At 42.6% G+C, this 24701-nt stretch overlaps 1 protein-coding gene across 1 annotated transcript in view; it reads left to right on the plus strand.

Annotated features, from left to right (window-relative positions):
* Window positions 1–6263, plus strand: part of UNC5D (unc-5 netrin receptor D) — a 359887-nt gene extending 353624 nt beyond the window's left edge. The window contains exon 20 of the mRNA XM_075910658.1: window positions 4635–6263. Coding sequence (XP_075766773.1) covers window positions 4635–4839 — 205 coding nt within the window. The 3' untranslated portion in view covers window positions 4840–6263. The remainder of the gene's footprint in view (window positions 1–4634) is intronic.
* The last annotated feature ends 18438 nt before the right edge of the window (window positions 6264–24701 follow it).

Genomic DNA, 24701 nt, shown 5'->3' on the forward strand with positions numbered 1-24701 from the left:
AGAAAGCATAGCTGGACTTAGGGTTGATCTTGTTCTACGGGAGGTGGGTAAGTTGTGTTCAGCAACGCTATATATTGTACAAGCACGATTCAGAGTAAACTAAGCTAGCTTATTTCCAATATTTTTCCCAGAAGTGAAACCTGTGCGTGTGTTTTACTGGAGGCTGTTCTGCAGGGTTGTTGTTGTGTTTTTTTTTTTTTTTTACTATAACTCTGACATTCTGAGTTTCAGGTGAAACTCTGACAAACAGAATGCATCAAGTGCAGTTTTTGTCTCTCCAATTACTTGTTTTTGGTATAAACAGAGTCTTGACTCTATTTTGCAATTAAAAAACTATATAGAGAGTTGATTTCGGTCACATAAGTGACTTTCATTTAATGAGACCAGTGCGATATAGAAGTGATTAATATTTTCATTGTGTTTCAATTCCCCATTGGTACTAATACTTTTTGAGGAGGCACTGTACTTGTAATGTTGTTTTCCTGTTCATTAGCAACAATTTGAATTGCTTTTTGTAGCACGGAGTACCTGGGAAAAAAAGCTATCTACGCATATTCATTTGACTTGTTCTGTGACTAGCATAATCTTCCATCGGGTGGGATGGAGATCCATGTACAATTAGTGTCCAAGGCATACAAGAATAGGCTGTAGGAAATGAGTGTTCACTGGCATGGGGCGGTAAATGCTTCAGAAAAGAATGACAATTGCTTCTGAGATCAGCGTCTATTATTGGAATAGATAGGCTCTGGAAATAGGTATATTGCTCGTGGCCCATGCTGTTGCAATACACCGTGCCTCTTGGCATTAAACAGCAAACATTTGAGAGGAGCTTACATCATATTGCAAATTAATTTCCATTAACAGCTACCCACTACTTGCCCTTTGAAGGAAGGACAGCCTTCTAACTCCAGGTGTCGATTAGGACCTCATATTGGAATAGCTGACCCTGCCTTACTGAGAGATGGCTTGTGTCTTTATGAGCCTGTTAGACACATGCATTGCCCATGCAATAATAATAATAATAATAATAAATAGCCAACCGGAGTGAGATACTTTATATCTCTTTGAAACTGGCTACACTGCAGTCATCTGAAGAAGTGGGTTGTGCCCACGAAAGCTCATGATACCATCTCCATGTTTTGGTAGTCTTTAAAGTGCTACCAGAACTATTTGTTGTTTTTTAAGTTTATCCTGTGCAGACTAACTTGGCTACCCCTCTGAAGCTTAGGCTACAGTTTGTTTACCTACCATCCAGAGCAAGAGAGATGCTTTTGGAACAAACAAACAAAAAAACTTTTAAAAAAACGCCTAAAAATAAAGGATGAAGCCCCTGGACGTACGTTAGTTACTCGTGAAAAGAGCAATGCTGGCATTGGCAGCAGACAGAACACAGTGTTTACCTGAGCTGTCATTATTATTCCAGTCTCTAATACACCATTAGCAAGCTAGCATAGCAACAAGCCCGAACAAGGTCACTGTAGCCACTTCCCCTCATTAGCAAAAATTCCCCCGGCAGATCCCTTTTCCTGTCTGTGCTGCAAACTCTGCATCGTCTCTCAAATCTCTGGTGCTCACATTAAGTTGTTGTATACAAAGTGCATTTGCAGGTACATGCAATAAGTCACCCTCTTTCCAGATGATCAAACCAGAGTCTCTTTCTCACACACAATCACATTCTGACAGTCCATCTTTCGAAGGCAGTGCCGCACCGAACCCAGAGCTAAATGGCACTTCTCTAAATGTAATGGTAACGGGATGCTGGGGAAAGAATCTCTCACGCATGCCCCAGTTTTATATGAAACAAGCTTTTTTTTTTCTACCCACAAAATAATGTCACTAATATGAAAAAGCTGCATTCTGACTTTCATACACTGAGTAGTAGTTTACTCAACACGTACCTTATTGACTTCATTGTTCCTCCTGTAGAGTAATACTTTGCTTGATGAACAAAGAGAAGTCCTGTGGCACCTTATAGACTAACACATTGATTGGAGCATAAACTTTTGTGGGCAAAGACCCACTTCGTCAGATGCATGACGAGTAATTCTAACCTGGCTAGCGGAGATTGATATTAATCTGTACTGGGCAATGCACGGAGTTCATTTAGGCTATGTCTTCACAGCAGTCAACATAGTCCACGTCTACGCACAAGCAGTTATTTCGACAGAATGTCGAAATAATGTCGAGCTGGAGGACTGCTTACTCCGACTCCTGTAACCCTCATTGTACGAGGAGTAAGGGAAGTCGGGGGAAGGGTGCTCTCTTTCAAAATAACTGCTATGTAGACAGCACCAAAAGTTGAAATAAGCTTTCAACTTCAGCTAGACAATTAGCACAGTTCAAGTTGAGTAGCTTATTTTCAGTTTAACCCTGCTGTAGATGAGACCCTAGAATTTTAAGAGGGCAGGATGCTATACGTAAGTAGTAAACTGTGTGTGCATAAAGGACCGTGATTCTACGTTATGATAAAAAACACTTATACTGAAGCAAGATGCAAAGAGTCATTCTTCCCCTCTACTCTGTGCTGATTTTGCCCCAGCTGGAGTATTGTGTCCAATTCTAGGCACCACATTTCAAAAAGATGTAGAGAAGGTCCAGAGAAGAGCAACAAAAATTATTAAAGGTCTAGAAAACATGAGCTATGAGGAAGACTGAAAGAATTTTGTGTGTTTAGTTTGCAAAAGAGAAGACTGAGAGGGGACATAACAGCTTTCAGGTACCTAAAAGGGTGTTACAAGGAGCAGGGAGACAAACTATTTCCCTTAACCTCTCATGATAGGACAAGAAGCAATGGGCTTAAATTGCAACAATGGAGGTTAAGGTTGAACATGAGGAAAACCTTCCTGACTGTCATGGTGTTTCAGTCTGGAATAAATTGCCTCAGGAGGTTGTGGAATCTCCATAATTGGAGGTTAGATAATCACCTGTCAGGGATGATTTAGATGGTGCTTGATCCTACCGCGAGGGCACGGGACTGGACTTGGTGAGCTCTCAAGGTCCCTTCCCATTCCAGTGTTCTATGATTATGTGAAAAAAAACCCCCCACAACTATGAAAAGAAGGTTTGTCAGTTATTTTTATCCTCTTGAGTAACAGCAGATAGAAGTTGTTTGGTGGTACACATTTTAAGCAAAGTTTTCTCTAGCTGTGCCTAGCTAAGAACTTTCTCAGCTGTGCTTTGAAGGTAACCTTTGAAAAGAAAGGTAATAATAGAAGAGAAATAAGATGTGCAGATGTGCATTGCTGATTTAGACTAGCTCTACTCGAGTTCTGGAAGTGGCTTGGGTCATTGTACAGTTGCTTAAATTGAAATCATGACACCAGGAGAAATGCTACCCTCGGCTTCTATAGGACACAGAGAGGCTTTTCTCACATGCATAGGTTGCCCTGATGCGTGTGTTGATTCATTATCAGGTTAGGGTTTTTTTTTCCAGCAGGCTTTCATCAGTAAATATTGATTTAAACTCCAATACCAGAAGGTTTAGTCATAACATTTTGCCAGGAATTAGGTAATTACCCATAGATCTTTATCACACGAGAGGGTCGCCTTCTGCTCCTTTGTTGTCCGCAGTGGCTGCGGGAAACTCAATGGTATGGAACAACTGAGATGTGGGGCTGTTAATTTTAGGGCGAGCTGGGATGGCTTCGGCATTAGAAAAAATCCAGTGGGGAAGGCAGCATGTGAAATTGCAGTCTAGTGAAATGATCCAGGAGTACTTGGAATAAGCATTTGAGTTAGAGTTTTGACATTTCATTATAGAAATAAATAGTTCTCTCAAGCCTTAACGTTTCTTTTCTACTCTACAGTTTAATCACTTTCCTTCCTTCTTGTGTGTGTGTATTTTACACATCCTCTCTGTGCCTAATCTTTTTATATTGTGTATGTATGTATGTCAGCACCATGGATGTACGTGGTTGATGGACACATCCACTTGTACATTTGCTTTTCAGACAAACTGAGGCATCATGGCCGAGGCTTAGGATAATATGTGTTGAAAAACCTGTGCGCTCTGCCAGCTCCCTTCCACATAATGCTCTGCAAAGTTCCGTAAATCATGACCGTGTATCTTTTAAGAAAATCAAAATGTACAAGTGAGGAGTCCCAGCAAAATAAATGATACCCATAACTTATCACCGCCGCGATCCGTAAGAAGTCGATTTCTTGACAAACTCAATTGGATACACTCACACACAAATACATTACATATATAACGTTTCACTACACTACTTTGTGGAGTTGATTTGCTGCCTAAATTATGTAGCATTAGTGGCTATGGCAAAATATTAATATACAAATCTTCTTTTATCCATCCTCTGATAAACTGAGTCTGTGTCACCTGAAGGTTAGGCACCGCAAGGGGTTTCATGAATTGCTATTCTCTCTCTTGTTTTCAAGTCCAGTTTTTATGAGAGAGGGGGAAGGGTTGTTTTAGAGAAACAAAGCTATGGGGTAAAGAAAATCGTTATTTTGGGGGACCGCTGTTCGAGTCTTTAAAGGCCACGATGTCCACGTTCTTGTCTGCAAATGGATCTGTGGCCAAACATGGTATAGACCAAGGGTCAGTTTCGTGTTCACAGAGGTAACCACATCAATTCTTTTCTAACCCTTTTGTTTTACCTTGCTTTTTCTTATAGGAATCTCTCTTACTTTGCGACACAAAGTAGCCCATCTGCTGTCATTTTGGACCTATGGGAGGCCCGGCATCAGCATGATGGAGACCTTGACTCTCTAGCCTGTGCCCTGGAAGAGATAGGAAGGACACACTCCAAAATCTCAAATATTACAGAAACTCAGATTGAAGAGACCGACTTCAACTACAGCAGGCAAAACGGACTCTAGTCATCTCTTTTCCAGTCAAGCACCGATGGTCAGCTTGGACTTTTCCATTAGAGAAGTTCTACTAGCAGGGAGGAGATGAGGGTTTTCTGCTCATTGCACACAGGGAATCCGGCCTTCATTTCTACACCTGGTTTTTATTTATTTATTTTTTAACTTGGAGGAGCAGAAGAAACCCCAGAGTAAATCATCACAGTAGCAAGGGAAATGCAATCATCTCTGTGACTCCACAGTCCTCTCAGAATTAAAACTCTGGTCGGAATATTGAAAATAAAGGCTACTTTTCTATGGTTCCCCAGGGGCGCGAGGGCGGGGAAGCTAGAGATGATATAAATCGATAGTGTGACACTTATTTAAAAAACAGTAATGCAACCCAGAGAAAAACGAAGGCAGTGAGAATGGCACTCTATGGGGAAGTTACCGAATGTTTAGAGCCACTGGAATCTCTGGGTTGCAAGAGTTGAGCATATTGGTTGATTCTCCACCCCCCTGCACTGTGTCAGTTTATAACAGTGCAAAGAGGGTATGCATCGCTGCCAGGCTGATATTTGTAGCACTGTATATTCATTTCATACCGGTGCAAGTGCCAGCTGTATATTGGAGGCCTGCAGCAATCAGACCCAGGGAATTGGAATCAATATTATAACCAATCTTAACCAGCCCATCCACTTCAAAATTGGATTGTGTAATTAACATACAGAAACCTGCTGAACTTTCCCTGGCCCTTCTAATAGAGCAAAAAGTCTCCCAAATTTTTCTATGTGGAAGTTCAGCTTTGTTTGAAATTTTGTAAAGCTGTTCCGAGTTTCATGCAGTAAAATGCAGCAGTTTTATATCAACCAACTGCAGTATTGGGAATATGGCCACACCTGTTTTTTCCACAAGCTGGCACTTGGTTGCATTGCTCCTAATTTCAGGGCTAGGGCAAAAAATGTCAAAGGAAAATTCAATCAAGGCATCATCATTTTGACCTAGTTTCAGGTTGAAGTAATCAAAATTGCTGTCTGGCTCTATTTCTACCAGAAACATTAAATCCAAGGGCAGACCCAGAAACTGGACCAATTTCATCCTAATGAGTTTGCAAACTGTGGTAAAGTTTCACATTCTTAACAAAATTTGGGCTCACCAGTGTGTTGTCTGGTTCAGTGATGTGGATGCCACCAATGGAGTAGTTGAGATAGGGAACATTCTCTGGCTATCTACCTGTCTCCCTCACCTTTTAAAAACAAGTTGCCCTAAGTTATCCAAACCAAAAATTCTGTTGTTCTCATATGTGTTCTAATAGACATGGTGCTGATCAAACTCTAAACATTCCCGAGGGGTTGCCGTGTTAGTCTGTAACTTTAAAAAGAACGAATAGTCCTGTGGCACCTTAGAGACTAATCAAAATATATAGAATCACGAGCTTTCGTGGGTAAAACCCACTTCATCAGATGAATTGGAGTGGAAATAACAGAAACCAAGATCTATACAACAGCAGAAGTAGTACCTGGCAATTGTAGGATCCATGTTAATGAGGCTAATTAAGTGGACTGGATGTGTCCCATTCATAGCTTTTCATGTAGAAATGTATTAACCTCATTAACACTGGTCCTACAATTGACAGGTACATCCTCTGCTGTTGTATGCATCTTGGTTTCTGTTATTTCCATTCCAGTTCATCTGACGAAGTGGGTCTTACTCACAAAAGCTCATGATTCTGTATGTTTTGGTGAATCTCTAAGGGTGTGTCTACACTAGCAAACCACTTCGAAATAACTAAAATCCATTTAATAACTGCCGAAATAACAAAATTGAAATAGCATGTCCTTACTACGGGGAAGCCTCAAAATTAGTCTGCGACAGGCTCCATTAACGTGGACGTGCTACCTCAACTTAAGAGCCCCAGGAAGCACTGGGGAGTAATTAGTCTGAATTACTCTAGGGAGTCGTTATTTCGAAATAGTAGCTCTGGAGCATCCACTACCACTATTTGGAAATAACTATTTTGAAATTAGTGTTATTCCCTGAGGAAAGCAGGAGTATAGATTTTAAATTAAGTGACCCGTTATTTCGAAATAACAGGTTTGGTAGTGTGGACGCTCTGCTTATTAATTCAACCTATGGGGGGTTATTTTGAAATAAAGCTTAGTGTAAAGCAGAGTTCTGGTGCCATAGGATCACTCATTTTTAAAGCTCTAAATAGTATTTCTGCCCATTAAATCAATTTTAAATCAGCCCGGGTGCCAATTAACTATGGCAATCCAAGCATCGGCATTGGTGGCATGGGCACAAACCCGTGGTATTCGTGAGCCGCTGACATTGGAGCTCATTTTACCGTCACCATTTGGAGGAGATGCAAGAGAATTAAATTTGTCATTTTCTCTGGCAGATTTTACAGACAGGGCTCGGCAGCAGCCTGACAAACCAAACAGTAGATTACAGAATGTGCGTACTAGTGATTTTCTGAAACTATTCCTACCCATGAAATTCCAGCTGAGGTGGTACAAGTGAGAACCCCCTTCAATGCAGCAACTGAGCAAGCAGCTGTTCATTTTCGCTGCTCCCACATGAAAACTTCGTTGCTGCTACTTGCTCACCATTTTAGAATAAATACGGAGACAACCCCTCTGAGGAACCTGGGCCTGGAATAGTTCTTGCATTTTGTTTCAAGCAACATATTGTGAGAGGTTTTTTTTTTAATTTGTTGTTTTTTAAAAAGTACCTTCCTGTTGGCAGCGGTACGTGCCCATGGTGCTTCAGCACATTTAAGACTAATACAATTCCAGCCTATTCCTCATGAAAGTAGCCAGCCTCTCAGGAATGTCAGTGGCACATGGCTCTCTCTCTTTTTGTCTAATAGAGAAGAGGAGGAAGTGAAATCATTGGACTGGTTCAGTTTGGAAAAGAGAAGACTGAGAGGGGGCATGGTGGCAGTTGTCAAGTATTTAAAAGGGTGTTACAAAGAGGACGCAGAAAAAATTTTCTCCTTGGCCTCTCAGGATAGGACAAGAAGCAATGGGCTTCAACTGCAGCAAGGGAAGTTTAGGTTGGACATTAGGAAAAACTTCCTACTTGTCAGGGTGGTTAAACACTGGAATAAATTGCCTAGGGAGGTTGTGGAATCTCCATCACCAGAGATATTTAAGAGCAGGTTGGATAGACGTCTATCAGGGATGATCTGGACGCTGTGTGTGTGACCCACAAACCTAGTGTGATTCACTCTCCCATTCAGTGGCACTTTCACCACTTACAGCGAGAGATAAGAACAAGGGAGCTCTACAGCATAAGCTGAGAGCCAGCTGGCTTTATAGTTCAAGCTGTAGAGGCTCCTATACTAAACACCAGGGCTGTGTCTACACTGGGCCACTTACTCCGGAAAAGCAGCCGCTTTTCCGGAATAAGCTGCGAGCTGTCTACACTGGCCGCTTGCTTTTCCGGAAAAGCAATGATGATCTACTGTAAAATTGTCAGTGTTTTTCCGGAAAAACTATGCTGCTCCCGTTCGGGCAAAAGTCCTTTTCTGGAAAAACTGTTCTGGAAAAGGGCCAGTGTAGACAGCACAATAGTCTTTTCCACAAAAAAGCCCCGATCGCAAAAATGACGATCGGGGCTTTTTTCCGGAAAAGCGCGTCTACATTGGCCACGGACGCTTTTCCGGAAAAAGTGCTTTTCCGGAAAAGCATCCTGCCAATGTAGACGCACTTTTCCGGAAATACTTTTAACGGAAAAACTGTTCCGTTTTAAGCATTTCCGGAAAAGGGTGCCAGTGAAGACGTAGCCCAGAGGTCCCAGGTTCAAATCTGTTGATTTGATCCTGCTGGGAGGGCAGGGGACTGGGCTCAGTTACCTCTAGAGGTTCCTTCCAGTTCTATGATTCTATGACACACATTTCAAAAAGTCAGGAATAAACATTTTTAGCCACGACACTTAGGTACATCTACACTGCGGGGGAATGCGTTTGCTTCCCCCCTTTTTTTTTTTTTTTTTTTTTTTTTTTTTGCAGAAGTGCAAACACGCTCTTTTGGAAGCACCATCATCCTCATTCCCTGAGGAAGAAGGGATCTTCCGAAAGAGAAGGATTTTCCAAAATTTGGCCCAGTGTAGATGGGCCAATTTTTGGAAAAGCCTTTTCTGAAAAAAAAATCAGATAATGCTGCAGTGCAGACCTAACCCCAGAGAAAAGAAATGTGTCATTAAAGTGGACTTCAGTTTTCTAGAAAACATGTCACCATAGATTTTTCAGCGGTTAACCCATCACTTAACTTCTACCCTGTACACAAGTTTATTTTGGTAATTAACCTACATCAATTTGAAAAAGCAATCACCCAACTAAAGATTCTTAAAGTCTCTCCCTATACGCAGTAATGTATTGTCATGTCCACACAGCGGGGGACCGACAGGAGCTAATGCTCCCATTGGCTTCCCTTACTCCTCGCAGAAGGAGGAATACCAGACGCCAGTGAGGGCTGTCCTCAGTGTTCGAGCACCAGAAGATCGACCTCCAGAGCATTAATCTGGTAAATATAGATGTGCCCTGAATGCCTTGTGTTATGCAAAAGTTGGTCCCTTTTTAGGAGTGAGAGAACTCAGTTAATGTGCACTGTTGTTCAAATGAGCTTCTGGAGAAGAGACCTGAGATGAAAACCAACATCCACAGCCTGAAAGCCCCTCAAGGCCAATCATAGGCTTGATTTCAGTGGGCTTTGGATTATGTGTCTGAAGAGGAGCTGCTCTGTAAATCCGTTTCTCGCAATCTTTTAGACATGCTTTCAGAAAGATGCCAGGCCTGAGTTAAAACGTTACATCTTGCGTGGCTCGGTAGTGTTGTTGGCCATTTCCTTTGGGTTTTAACCCTCTTGTCATGTTACAAGGGCATCAGAATCACCAGGCATTTAGAAAAATGTTGAGTTCTTCATTGAAATTAGTCCTAAAAACCAGAGACTTGGCCAAACCGAGCAAACAAGATGGAAGTGGAAATGCCACAGAATGAAACCTTAATTTAGAATTAGAATGAAGGGCTTTACTGCTGCTCGCAGAGTTAAGGAGAAAAGTAGCCCAGTTCCTGGTTGGCTTATCTTGAATGTGACCCTGTCCAGCAGCACATCAGAGTCACGGCAGAATGAGACATTTCGGATCAAATAAGATTTCTCCCTACCCCTTTCTCCATATGTAAAAATCTTCCTCTACCCCTCCCCCCAAAAAACTTTTTTATATATATTTGCAAAATATAGTCACTTATTTTTGTTCCTCTCTTTACTGCCTGGTTTTGTCCATTATGAGAAACAGAAATACCAGAAGGTGTCACAGAAATGCCCTCACGGATGGTATTTTTCCTAATCACACAAAAGCAGGAAGGTGCCAGAAATCTCAGCATTTCCAGACCAAAGAGTTTTAAACAAGAGTCCCAGTAATCTCCTCATCTTGACTGGAATGCCAAACCATTTGATGTTTACCCTGCAACCATGGCCCACAACCAAAAATATGCCCCCTCTTCTAATAGCCCCAAGAAAACAATCCAAGCATGTCTCAAGGCAGCTTGAGTTAACTAGGTGCTTTGCCTGGACGTTCTAATTTTCATTCCTGTGCACACACCTAACCATTTCACACTTTAGTGGTGCTTTAAACGTGAGCTAGTTGGCCTAGTTAGGGGTATTGGTTCGTGATTTGGTGCTGGTTTTGCTCTGGCTGTTCACCCACTTTTCATTAAGGACTCAGGCTAACACCCTAGACTTCTGAGACACCTCCACCGCCGTCCCACAATTCCATCACATGTCCAGACTAGACAAGTTCCTCCACAATTGAGTAGGAAAAAAAAGTGGCTCAGCCCACTGCAGCTCACAGGATCACTGGCAGGGCTAGAAACAGATTTTGCAGGGCCTGGAAGGGGCGGGATCGCAGGAGAAAGAGGCGAGGCTGGGGAAAGACTCCCACAGCCAGCCCTCAGTGCAGCTTGGACTGCACCGTGCAGTGCTCCAGCGGCGATTTAAAGGGTCATGGCTGTTGTTGTTGTGGTAGTGGCCTGGTGCCCTTATAAATCACAGGTCCTAGGGCAACTGTCCTTTTCCCTCCCACCCCTATCAGTGGCCCTGATCCTGGGATAGGTCCCCAGGAGCCACAAGAAGAAATGCAGGGGGTTGCAGCAGCAGGAAGGACTCAGTGCATTTCGTGTGTCTTTGCGGTGTAGCAACTCTAGTTGCTCAGCTATGGATGCATAGCTCCTCACGTAACCCTGCAGGGAAGACATTTTCTGATGCCTTATGGCAATTTTTTTCTTTGTGGTCATTTATATTAATGTTTCCAGATAGTTTTCTTAAGTAGTAGGGGTTGAGGGAGAGCTACCAAGGTGACACTATGGCCAAGACCACTAATACAATCCCGGGACACATGAACAGGGGAAATTTCAGGAGAATTAGAAGTTAGTGCCCCACTACTGAGTACAGATATGATAAACGCTTCTGGACTAGTGTGCCCAATTCTGGTTCCCACCATTCAGAAAGGACTGAGGCTCTAATCAGCCCACTCTATGCTAATTAGGCCTAAAATGGAGTATTCTGGGCATCACATTTCAGGAATGATGTGGAGAAATTGGAGAAGGTCCAGAGGACAGCAACAAAAATGATTAAAGGTCAAGGAAACATGATCCATGAGGGAAGCCTGGAAGAAGTGGGTTTGTTTAGTTTGGGCAAGAGAAGACTGCGAGGGAACATACAAAGTATCTTTAAAGTACCTAAAAGGGTGTTACAAAAAGGGAAAGAAAATACTCTTTAATCTCTGAGGATAGGACAAGAAGCAATGGGCTTAAATTGCAACAAGGGAGGTTTAGCCTGGACATTAGGAAACACTTCTTAATTGTCAGGGTGGTTATGCACTGGATTAAATTGCCTAGGGAGGTTGTGGAATCTCCATCACTGGAGATATTTTAAAGCAGGTTGGACAGACACCTGTCTGGGATGGTGTAGATGGTGCTTGGCCCTGCTGTGAGGGCAGGGGACTGGATTAGATGGTCTCTCGATGTCCCTTCCAGTTCTATGATTCTACAAACCAGTGAAAGTTTGAAGACCCATGAGAATGATTGAGGGATTTGACTTAAATGTGTCAATCACTCTATGACATGTTTTCAATCTATTTAGCTTACGAGGTGACTCGATTACAAGCGTCTATGTATATATGGTACAAATATTTAATAATGAGCTCTTCAGTGTGGCAGAGAATGGTTAACACAAGTCAGCAGCAGGATGTTGAAGCTACAGTTATTCAGACTGGAAATGAGGCTTTTAAAAAAAACAAACCAAAGAGTAATTAACCCCTGGAACAATATTTAAAAATCAAGAACGGATTTTTCTGAATGTTTAAAGTACTTTCCTGACACATGCTAATTTCCTCAATGCTACTCCTGGCGTGTACGTTTTGCCCCCATTTTAGAGATGGAGAAACGGAAGCGAAAGAGCAGATATTTAAAATAATAAATAAAGTGCAGCTCCCAAATTGGATACATAAATTAAGTACCCAGCAGCTCTCATTAACAACATCTTTTATTTACACAGCATCAATAATTCACGTTCACTTCCAATTTTCGGTAGCAGAAAGTAGTTGGTCTTTGTCAGGTTTTTTGAATGGAAAAACTATACAGGACCCATTGTAGCGCATATGTTGAGACCATTGCGAGTTTTCGGTACTGAGCACTTTTTAAATTCTAGACCCTTTCTTAAGACATCCAGAGAGGATAGATTTTGAAAAAGGCTCAGTGCACCATTCATGACTTGACCAAAAGACACAAGCCACCTACATCAGTGTCTGAACCGGGATTAGAACCCAGGCACCCCCAAATTAAATCCTCTACTCTACAGCCCCTCTCTAAAAATGGTCTCAATGGGGGACCAACACAATTGAGACTTTTAACCCTGTATTGCACTTTAAAGTTCATCAGATCAGAATCTAGCCCCTTCGGGAGACGTTAATGCTGATTTACACCACCTGAGTCCCTGCCCTGATGTGTTTTCCTCTCCCCTAAACACTTCTTTCCCAGATCTTTCAGGGCTATGACTCAATTTAAGACTAATAACTGGGCTTTTAAAATGATTTACAATTATGCAACCAAAATGGTGCACTTCACGGCTTCACCAGACTGCAGCATCATCAAGTTAATTTACAATTTTTACAACATTGCTTTTGCAGTCCTGTTAGTTTATATCAAATCCTTTAAGCCACAAGAAAAGGAAAGCTTCTGTAGATTTGCATGCAAACTGCATTGACCAGTGAAGAACTTCCCTCAAACTAGGATAGTACTCCCATGGAAAAAAATTATATATAAAAACATGTGTGTATAATATTTATATCTCTCTCTCACACATTTTTCCTAAGGGATGAAAAGGAATTGACACAGTTCTCGTTAAAGACAGGGAACTATTTTTATCTCTGACCACAGCTGTTATCCTTCTATGTGGCCTGTACATGGTTTTCTTTCAGATGGTTCTGAAAAACTATAGGAAGCCTCGATCACTAAAGACAAAGTCCTCACGTAGGATTAACAGCTTTCTACATCATATAATAAAGTCCTTTCCTTTCTTCCTTGCTTTGAAAGACAATGCCACGGGACACATTCTGAAACGCATAGTAATTGTTCAATTCCAAATAATGCTTTCCCACTGCCGAAAGCAGCACCTTGATATAAAATGGAGTTAAAACATGAAAAAATAAAAAAAACACAGCTGTGAGCTTTTGCTGCCAATTTGACACTCTTCTTTTCAATCAGTGTAATAGGAGGTCTAAGTTCTGCATGCAAAAACAAAGGACAGTGTTCAGTCTTGAATGGTAATTAATTGCATGAAAATGGGCAGACACCTCAAAGTCCACAACAACCAGGAACGATCTGAAAACACGTCTTTCTAGCCCATTATGTCACTAATTTGAATGGCTTCTCTCTCGCTATACACAGTCCTGAGGAAATGATTCTTCACTTTTTGCAGAGCTTGTCACATTATTCATTGATAATTTTCACTCTTTTCCTCCCCGTTTCAATATTTGCTGATTTTTTTCCCCCATGTGGGTTGTTCTCCTTTGAGTATTTGGTATATGAAATGGGGCAACCTACTCCTGTGACTTTCTCACTCTTTTCAATATGGAGAAATAACAACACGACAGAGCACAAACACACCCGTTTTTTGGCCACCTCATCATTTGTGACAGTTTTAGGGATTCCCCAGCACACACAGTAATCCTTAAGCCTCTTTGGTGTATGTAACTCTGACATGGCGCAAGGCGAACAAGACTCTACTCCTATTTGCAGAACTATTCAGGAATTATTTTTTTGAAATAATACATATGCAGCTCGACTTTAATCTTACCCAATCTGATAGGTGCAGGAACTATGAGTGGGGGGGGGGAGGGCAGAGGGGTGTGTGCCATCCTGTATGCTGGGGGTCCCTGCTGCTGACCTCAGATGAGGAGGACAGAAGTGGGGTTTCTGTCAGGACCCCCACTCTTTAAAATGTTCCCGGCCGCTGCCCAAACTGATATTTACAGGAGTGACATCTACTTGCCAACAAGCGAAAAAACGTACTACTATTAAGATTATGGTAAACACACCATAGTCCTTTGATATTATAAATCATCGCTGATGTTATTGTCAAGAGCCACAATGGAAAGAGAAACCATTTCCATATTTTCCGTTCTTTAAAAAACAATCTAGACCTTTGACAGTATCTCTTTTTTTTTTTGTACTAGAGGTAAATAACTACAGATTCTGATTGTGTTTCTTGTGTGTAGGGGGTTGGTAGGGTTGTGTTGTATTTTTCAAGCTATTGCAAAAGCTTTTTAAATAAGCTGGTTTGTGCTTTCCACAGGCGTCGGTGGGAGTCAGGATCTGAGGGGGTAGCAGCCTTCATGTCTTGCTGTCACAGGATAACTAGAGCTAAAGTCACTAGCGAAAATTTAGGTAAGGGGTAGATAGGGTGGGTTAGGAAACCACCCCTGAATTGCCATATAGTGTATCGTAGTCAAACAAGACTATACACTCACCTAGTGTAGAACTGTGGTTTTGTTAACAGCTACTTTGTTTGCTTTTTGGTGTGATGATCCTGATTTGGAATGTCCTTTCCGGATACAGGAAGGTGTCAACCCACATTGCTTGTTGCGTGTGTGTGTGTGTGTGTGTCTGTTCCACCATTTGATCCCATAGGGAAATATGCAGCACAAACTGAAGTTTAGGGGGCTGTGCACCTAGGCTGATGTTAGGCTTTTCTTCTAAGGGGCAAATCTTATTGGAATTTGCATCCAAAACCTATCCTGACACCCTAAAACTGATTAATTTTTAAAATTTCTGTATTTTCCCCTACCGAAGTTTGAACTATTAGCTCTACAGAGGGCTGCAGAAATTTTAATTTTTAAGACTTCACCAAGTGTGCACTGAACTTTCAGATTTCAATTCTAACTTTTTGCAATTTGAAAAAGTTCACCCAAACTTTACCACCCCCTCCCCACACACCATACTCAGCACTCTTTCAAGAAACAAAGCAAAACAAGAACAGATGATTGTGAATCTCCATTGCAAATTCTTTCGTGCATCACTAACCCCAATTTTTGTCTTGAAGGTGGATTTGTCTCTGTCCCAAATTACACCAATGCCACCCTGAAGAGATGGCATGCCACCTGAAGGTGGTTTGGGATGGGACGTGTCACTTGGGAGATGCAACAAATTCATCTCTGTTTACGTCTAAAGACTGACACGTGAAATATACACATTTAATCAGTTTTGGGGATGTAAAGTTTGACATCACTCATCCATACCTGGTCTTAAACCAGAAGCATTGTGCAAATGCGTATTATGGGGAGAGCTGCAAAAATGTCCATGAAATCACCCTTTCCTTCCGTCCATTTGAAAGAACAATAGAAATGTATAAAAATTTCAAAACTGAGACCAGCACTTTAGCTAACAAAAACAGGGGAGAGAGGGGAAAGAGGAATTTCATGGAAATGTTCTTTAACGTTTCCTGATGTTTACTGTCATTTTGATAAAGATTTCAACATTCAAAACATTTCACCCAGCCCTCTTAGAAAGACATTCCTCTCTTCCGGCCCTTCATTTGCATTGAACAGGGTTTGAAAATCAGCAACGGGGTCTGTCTCCTCCCTCTCTCCTCCCACATGTTCGGATGTGTTTGGTACCGAAAAGAAAAGGACACGAGCCAGAGGATCAACAAACAAAAGCATCGCCTTGGGTTTATACCACACTTTCTGTGCCTTGTACTATCAATGTAAATTCTGAATGTTGTACAGTCGATACTTGGGAAAGGCTCCTTGGAAAAGGCTGCACTTGCTTCTTTTTTTCAATCTGTGTACATAACTATAAATATATATATAAATACATATATATATATTTGGTAATGCCAAACCGCTGTGTTATATTGTATCGAAAAAGAACAGAAGAATGGGACAGTTTGGATGTTTTATGTAGAGATTGCAAAAACTATATGGCTATAGCCTTTTGAGATAAATGTACAGACCTAAATTACTGCATATCAGTTATTTATGAATAAAGAGTCTTTTATTGACATCTTAGATTATTCTACAAGTGGCGCATTAATTTTGTGTGATAAAAAGAGCTGTTTGGCTCTGAGATCTCTAACGCTTCTGTAGTTTTGCAGTGAGCCTCCGATAATCTGTTAGAATTTAGACTAGATAATGGCGTTCAGGGCGGGGTGGGGGTCATCTTATAAAGAGGTCATCCCCACCCCCATATACATGCTGTCTACATTAAGGGGGAAAGTTGACACAGGATACGCCACTCCAGCTATGTTAGTTGAGTCAATGTATCTTAAATTATGTTTTTGCACCATCCACACTGCAGGAGACCGACAGGAGCAAATACTCCCATTGGCTTCCCTTACGCCTCATGAGGAGCAGGTCCACTGGCACCAACAGGGGCATCTTCTCAGTTTGAATTAGTGGGTCTTTACTAGACCTGCTAAATTGAATGCTAGAAGATCGACTTCCTGGGGATCGATATTCTCCATTGTGTAGACAAGCCCCATATGACTAGCACTGAATTATATGGAGTGTACTAATCGTACATTGGAACAATCCAAGAATATCAGCCAATTTCTCACCACTAGTTCATTATGGGCTGGATCTGAAGTCCGTGTTATGTTCCAAGGTTCCAATGACTTTAAAATTGTCTGAATTTGCTCCTCCACCAAAGGATCACAGTGGGAGAGTTCTATCATAATACAAATGAATCAATCTAAGACATTTTATGATTTACTTGCATGTAGTATTTGTAGTTCTATAGCTCCTGGGAGCCTCTGTCATGAACTAGGATCCAATTATGGTAGTCGTAGGCCAGGGCACCATCATGTTAGGTGCTGTACAATGTATGCACTATTGTCAGATAGAATAAGCAATATCTGCAAGTGGGCATATTAAAGGTTCCCTCTGATGGTTTGATTAACTTCTCTAGTGCCTCAGCAGTTAGTAGCTGCCCCTAAGTCTTATAGTCACAGAAGACAAGGTTTGGAAGAGACCTCAAGAGGTCATCCAGTCGAACTCCCTGCTCAAAACAGGACCAACCCCAACAAAATCATTCCAGCCATTCCTGGCCTTAAAAACCTCTAAGGAGGGAGATTCCATCACCTCCCTAAGTAACATATTCCAGTGCTTTACCCTGCTCCTAGTGAAACAGTTTTTTGTGATATCCAGCCTAGACCTCTCTACTTGCTGTTCTGGAGATTGCTCTTCTGGCGTTTGATTTAGAGGGTCTAGGTAAGATTTGCTAAATCAAATGCTGAGTGCAGCTCCAGTCAGTGCCAGTACTCCTGGCAGTCATGAGGAGTAAGGGAAGCTGATGGGAGCATTTGCTCCCAGTGGCCTCCCTCTGTGAAGACAGCACCAAGTGCGGCTTAAGGTAAGCCAACTCAAGGTACATAACTCCAGCTATATAAATACGTAGCTGAACCAGACCTTCTGAGTTTCATGCAGACCTGGCCTAGGATACTGCTTAAAATCAGGATGGCAGAAGCTAGCACATATTGAAAACAGTCATGGCAAACAGCAAATCCGCCCACCATACACAACTCTCAGTAATACAAGTCATGGTAGCCTTACACATTGTAGAAGTCAAGGATTTAGCCCCTTCTATTCTTCTACTACACACTAAATCTGTATCACTATGGTAGGCAAAATTCTTCCACAAATTCTGATCATATTTCTCCTACTTGTTCGCATCACCATATGCAAATGTTCTCAAACTTGTCATTCACTCTTGTTTCTGCAGCTTCATTCAGTAAGGCTTTCTGGGAACGACAAGCTAAGCCCAAGTGCAAAATGAAGGGACAAAGATCTGTCAGAGGTAGGTAAAACCCGCCCGAGATGGGACGTCACCATGGCTGAGTTCGGAACCCCTTGTCAATTTGCCATTACTGTCCGATATTATTTGGAGACGGGTTGCTACACAGTGCAGTCAGGGGTGCCAGCAGCCTCTGCAGGTCCCTGGTCTGGGTAGGAGGCAGCTCTGCATTTATGGAACCTCAGACGAAAGGGGTGGAGCCAGGGGCAACCAGGTCTTAGCACCATCCAGAGCACAGTGTGCCCCACCCCGAGCCTTGAGTACTGCCCGGAGCACTGTTGCGGCTGAAAACATCTTGGAGCTCTGGATGCCACTGCTGGAAGTATCAGGCCCCTAAGAATTGTCAGGCCCTGGAGTAACTGCCTGCTTTGTCCCTGTGTTGGCTTTCCTTTCTCTCCGGATCCAGGTAAGTTTTATGTCTCCTTTTCGATGCACAGCCTTGCCCGATGCCTGGCAGGGGGGGAAATGCACTCGTGACACTGGAGTAGACAGTGAGGCCTTGTTTTGTTCCTGCTGACTCCCATCTCTTTAATACAGACCCAGTGCAGCATCCCGCTAGGTCATTACTACCCTATGATCTGCACAGGAGAGCAGTCGCTCTGTGTACCAGCCAGTTAATAGAACCAGACGTTTACTCCAGTATGATTATACCACAGGCTTGCCAATGTTTTCATTAACATGTAAAATTAAATGTCATTCATTTCACAGATAAGCCCAGCGCATTTATGAATAGCGGGATGCAGCAATGCTTAAGTAAGCTATTATAAAATGCATCATTAATGCATATTTAACGGAGGATGCTAGGACAAGCCGTTATAAATCAAGACATAGTCTTCAAATATTTTATTACATGCATTTAAGTTATTATCAACCGTGCTATCATATGCCATATAATGTAATGGCCACCGTTTATTACAAAGGGGGCCCATCATCACTGCTGCCTTTGATATTCATTGTAGTATTAATCATGATTAATTGTGTTTATATGGAGGTAATGTATAACAGGGTAAGAAGTCCATTGTATTGTGGTTTAATGAACAGCCACTTAGAAATGATACTGCAAGTGGAGGTTGCTGTCAGATTATTCCGCCACAGAATGATGGGTTCTGCTGAACAAAGAACTAGCTTGGCAGTCTCATTATTTACACGCCACATTCCCCTCTGGTTACACACATAGCTCATTAGCCCATAGTTAATCCGCCAGAGCCAGACAGTCCACAGAGCACCCAACAGGTCCCAGTCAAGCACCTAACGGCATAGCTGCATTTTCAAGGGAACTGGGGGAGTCTGCCGTGCTCTCCATGAGATCCAGCCTCCTATACTCCGGGAGATGGGCACTTCTTAAAAATATGGTTCCCGGCATCTGCCCTGATAAAGGGGAAACATTTTGACGAGCTAGCCACTTTAATTGGCCCTTAAACCATGGTACACAAACACCCAAGAGGTCAATATTTGAAGTACACAATGCAATAGCAGACAGATGTGTCTGGAGCAACAGAGCAAAAACAAAAACCCAGGCATTTCTTCTTCACATTACTGGTAGAAAGGGACCTATGCTACACGGCATTCTAATACTAATTGGGAGGGAGTTTAAATGGGGGCAACAGTTAGATTGGAGTCACATCTCCAGGCCTGGGTCGATGTTGTGCTTTTATGGCAAAATAACCCCCCTCCTGCAAGTGCAAATTTATGAACAGCGAGTCCACACTGCCAATCCCGTTATTTTGAAATAATGGGCCATGGAATTCAAACTCCGTACTCCTGTTTTTCATCGGGAGTAATGCTAATTCCAAAACAGTAAGTTTGAAATAACGGTAGTGAGGATGCTCTATTGCCGCTAATTACTCCCCAGTGCTTCCAGAGTCTCTAAGTCGAGGTAGCACATCCACATTAATGGAGCCTGCCTGGGACTAATTTTGAGGCTTCCGCATAGCGAGTACATGCCAGTTCGATTTTCTTAAATCAGGAGGTGTGTTATTTTTAGTATTTTTTAAATAATTACCCAGTGTAGCCATGCCCAGAGAGTGGTGGCAGAATACAAAGAGTCATTTCTACATTTAGTAAAATGAACTTGCTTTTTACACTTGGCCTATTAAAGCATTGTAATAAGAGATTACTCCTGTCTCCTGGTCATAATTCAATGCCCTCACAGGGATAAATTAATCTGCTTTTCTTTCCCTCGTAAAGTCAGACCGTTTGGGAACCAGATCATCACCATATAAAGCCCTTTAGTATTACCGATGCAATAGATTATATTAAAGGTGCCATATAAAAACAATTTATTAGAAAGTTTTACCCAGCGTTCTTAACAGTAAATTTTTAGGGTTATTGCACCAAATTCCAAATAGCATTCATAAACATTAGTCACTGATGAAATTTTATTAAACATGTCTGGCTCTGGGTAGAATCTAAAGACAGTGGGGCAAATGGATGAAGAAGGCATTGGTCAGCGAGTTTAATGCTCCCTATGTCTATGTCTACACTGATGGGTTCTTGTGCAAGAACTCTTGCGCCAGAACACGTCCACACTGCCATGTGCTTTTGCACAAGAGCAGCCATGGCAGTGTGGATGCTCTCTTGTGCAAGAAAGCTCTGATGACCATTTTAGCCGTAGGGTTTTCTTGCACCAAAAACCTCTTCCACGCGTCCACATGCCCTCTTGCGGGCTTACACTTGTTAGAAAAGAGCATAGCTCTTGCGCAAGAGTCCCCCTCTTCCCACGCTTTACTGTAAATCTTCTTGCGCAAGAGCGGAAGGGCGGTGTGGACGCTCTACAGAAGAACGGCTGTTCTTGCGTAAGAACCTGCCAGTGTAAACATAGCCTATGGTTCCTAGTGCAACAAGTATTTTTGCTCCATATTTCTAGCCCCGCTAGAAAGGAGTAGACTCTTGCAAAGAAGTTTTTTCCCATAAATCCCAGCCTGAGTTCATGTTGACATAGACTGTCCCAATTATGTGACGCCTGAGGTGTTGGCCCAAACCACAATTCTTAACCTTTCGAGGTTCACATCTCATGCATGTACAGGTGACATGCTGGGACATTTATCATGGCAGTGCATCTACTACTGAAATATTTACAAACTGTGGCATAGGCTTCTATCCCCACCTGTAACCCAAAGATGGAACATACTGTACATCTGTAGACTTATACTCCAGCAAAGCGTTGACCTGTACCTTGTCATCCTTCGCACTACAGGTTGCACCTCTCTAGTCCAGCACCCTTGGGACCTGGCTGGTGCCAAACCAGAGAATTTGCTGAACCATGGGAGGTTAATATTACCTAGCAGCATGACCAACACTTCCACTGCTTGCTGGCCTCTGAGAAGACATTTGGGGGTCAATTAGAGCTAAATAACAGCACAGAACACTGAGAGCCAGGACTGGTGGCAGTCAACAAACTTTAAGGCACCATGGGAAACTTGGCCATCCCCATGATACATAGACAGCTGGCTAACTAACATCATGCCAGACCACAGATGTTGCTGGACCAGAGAATGCCGGTCTAGAGAGGTTCAACCTGCAGTGTAAACCGAGTGTCAAACAATACCACTGAGCGGCAGTATGGTTTGGGAGATAAGATAATGGATTGGGACCCTGCTTTGGGTCCTACTCCCACCTGCATCACCGACCTGCTGTGTGGCTTGGGGTAAATCAGCTCACTTCCCTGCATCCCTGTTTCTCCTCCCAGCCTTTGTCTTTCTGGTCTGTTGCGGCTGTAAGCTCGTTAAAGGAAAAAGTTGGCTCTTGCAGTGCATCTGCACAACACTTAGCTTAATGAGGCACCAGTCTTCTAGACTATAAATAATAGCACCAGTCTCATTTGATTCAGCGAATCAGGCCCTTAATACTGAGCAGGTGAAAAGACCAGTGTCACGGGTTAAATTCAAAACGATTCTGAAGGCTAAATTCTGCTCTTTGAAACAGCCGTTTACGTAGCCCAGTATTAGATAAGTATCTTTCCCCAGCAGCGTAAGCAACTAATCTTTACTGATGCAATTAAAAACACAATTATTTTACTCCCCCCCCCCCCCCCCCCACGCACACCTACTCACACATGTTGTACGGACTTAGGAATTGTTGGAGTATTAAGGCTGATTAAAACATATGCTGTTGGTCAAGGCCTGCTTCGGAGTTTCCCGGAAAGTTAATACACAGATTCAACTATGCTACAACACTGATCCAACTAAAAAGCATGTGGAGATAGGATGACTCTGGGCGTGTCTACACTGCCCCCCCCCAGCTCAAAATCAGCTACGCAACATGAGCTATGCAAATCATGTATCCCATTTCGAGTCAATTTCTAAATAGCTTATTTTGAAATGTGATGCTGTCAACACAGCATTTATTTCAAAATAAATCCGAAACGTCCCTTACTCCTCGTGAAACAAGATTTACAGGGATGCTGGAATAGCGAGCCTGCTGTATTTTCATATAACAGGAGCATTCAAAGATGCGGAATAACCATTTTGGGAAACCTCCGGTATCCTTCAATAGTGCAGCAGTGTAGAGGTAGCCTTTGACACTACCAAAGGAAGATAAGTGGTCTACAACTTCAGGGGACCATAAACTGGAACACAAATAACTAATAACCTTTATTTAATATGTTGAGGGTCTCATCAATGCTGACTAGCAAATCTATTTCCGTCTCGAAACGCTAAGCATATGACACAGCTAGAGTGGGAGAGATGGAGATATAGTGAGGCGCTGCAGAGAGATGTGCTCTGTTAATTACTTTCTTAGGACACTGCACTGATGTGATGTAGCTCTCCATAGAGGTGTGTGGCGAGGGAAGGGAATATTTTGAGTGCCCTGCATAGGGGCAATAATATGCCTCTTTTTCAAACCTGCCTGATACTGGCTGAACATAAGAACATAAGAACGGCTGTACTGGGTCAGACCAAAGGTCCTTCTAGCCCAGTATCCTGTCTGCTGACAGTGGCCAGCACCAGGTGCCCCAGAGAGGGTGGACCGAAGACAATGATCAAGCAATTTGTCTCCTGCCATCTCTCTCCAGCCTCTGACAAACAGAGGCCAAGGACACCATTTTATCCCCTGGCTAATAGCCTTTTATGGACCTAACCTCCAGGAAATTATCTAGCTTCTCTTTAAACTCTATTATAGTCCTAGCCTTCACAGCCTCCTCTGGCAAGGAGTTCCACAGGTTGACTACACGCTGTGTGAAGAAGAACTTTCTTTTATTAGTTTTAAACCTGCTACCCATTAATTTCATTTGGTGTCCTCTAGTTCTTCTATTTGGGGAACAAATAAATAACTTTTCTTTATTGGCCCTCTCCACACCACTCATGATTTTATAGACCTCTATCATATCCCCCCTCGGTCTCCTCTTTTCTAAACTGAAAAGTCCCAGTCGCTTTAACCTCTCCTCATAGGGGACCCGTTCCAAACCCCTCATCATTTTAGTTGCCCTTTTCTGAACCCTTTCCAAGGCCAACATATCTTTTCTGAGGTGCGGAGACTAAAGAAGGCACAAAGGCGGGGGTGGGGGAAGCGTTTTGGAGTTGGGGGCTGCTGACTCACAGAAAAATCAGTTGGTGGGAGCCTCACACAAGTGAGAAGCAAAATCAATAAAGTCATTAAATGACTCTCTCCGCTCGAGGAGGAGAAAGACTCTCCCCACATTCGCCAGAGCCTAAAGGGGCCCAGGCTCATAGATTTTGTGTGTTCCACCCCAGTGTGGGAATGGTAGGGGGGCTGGAGCACCAGTGTGGATTCCTCAATCCTAGGGGAGGACCCGGAGCCTCGAGGGCCGGATCCAGGCAAGCCGGGGGGGCCACATCGGTCCCCCAGGCCTTAGATTCCCCGCCCCTGCACTAATGAGTATGGGAGCGAAAGAGACCAGTCGAGGTTGTTTGTGTTCAGCAGCCTCTGACACGTTATCCCCTTTTCTTTAGTCACTATAAATGAATCCTGCCTCTTCGCTGCCACAAAACATACTGCAGACCACAGTCCATTCAGTAATAGCCTCTTCATTTCTGATTTCATTAGCTTGTGACTGTCAAATTTAGCACAGATAAAAGCCATCCACTACTACAGAGCCAGCCATGTCACAGGGGGAACACCATTTAAATGTACACGTCTGTTTTCAGACCTGCACTGCTGACAAATAATGAAGGATAGTAACAGAAGAGAGGCCATGTTCGTGTGTGCTGTTTAAAAATGGCAGAAAATTAAATTAATCTTTGCCACATTCACAAAGGACCAAAAACGGCCTCGTTATTTACAAGCCGATTGGAAGAGATTAAATAGAGATGCTTGAAATTATTTGAAAATTCAACAATTCAAAAAAAGGAGCAGGATTTTTTTTTTTAAGAAAAAAATCATGTTAATCTTTTAAAAAACCCACTCTTAAACATAAAGGATGGTCTTTAAATGAGATGTTGAAATTAAACTGGTAAGACGTCTAAACTCTTTGCCCATAAATAAGGAAAGATCTAAATGTTCTTACATATCCACTGAGCCCTGGTCGACACTAGAGAGTTATTTCGAAATACCGCCCCCCCCCCCCCCCCCCCCCGTATTCTGA

The sequence above is a fragment of the Pelodiscus sinensis genome, chromosome 28, assembly GCF_049634645.1.
Source record: "Pelodiscus sinensis isolate JC-2024 chromosome 28, ASM4963464v1, whole genome shotgun sequence".
Lineage (NCBI taxonomy): Eukaryota > Metazoa > Chordata > Testudines > Trionychidae > Pelodiscus > Pelodiscus sinensis.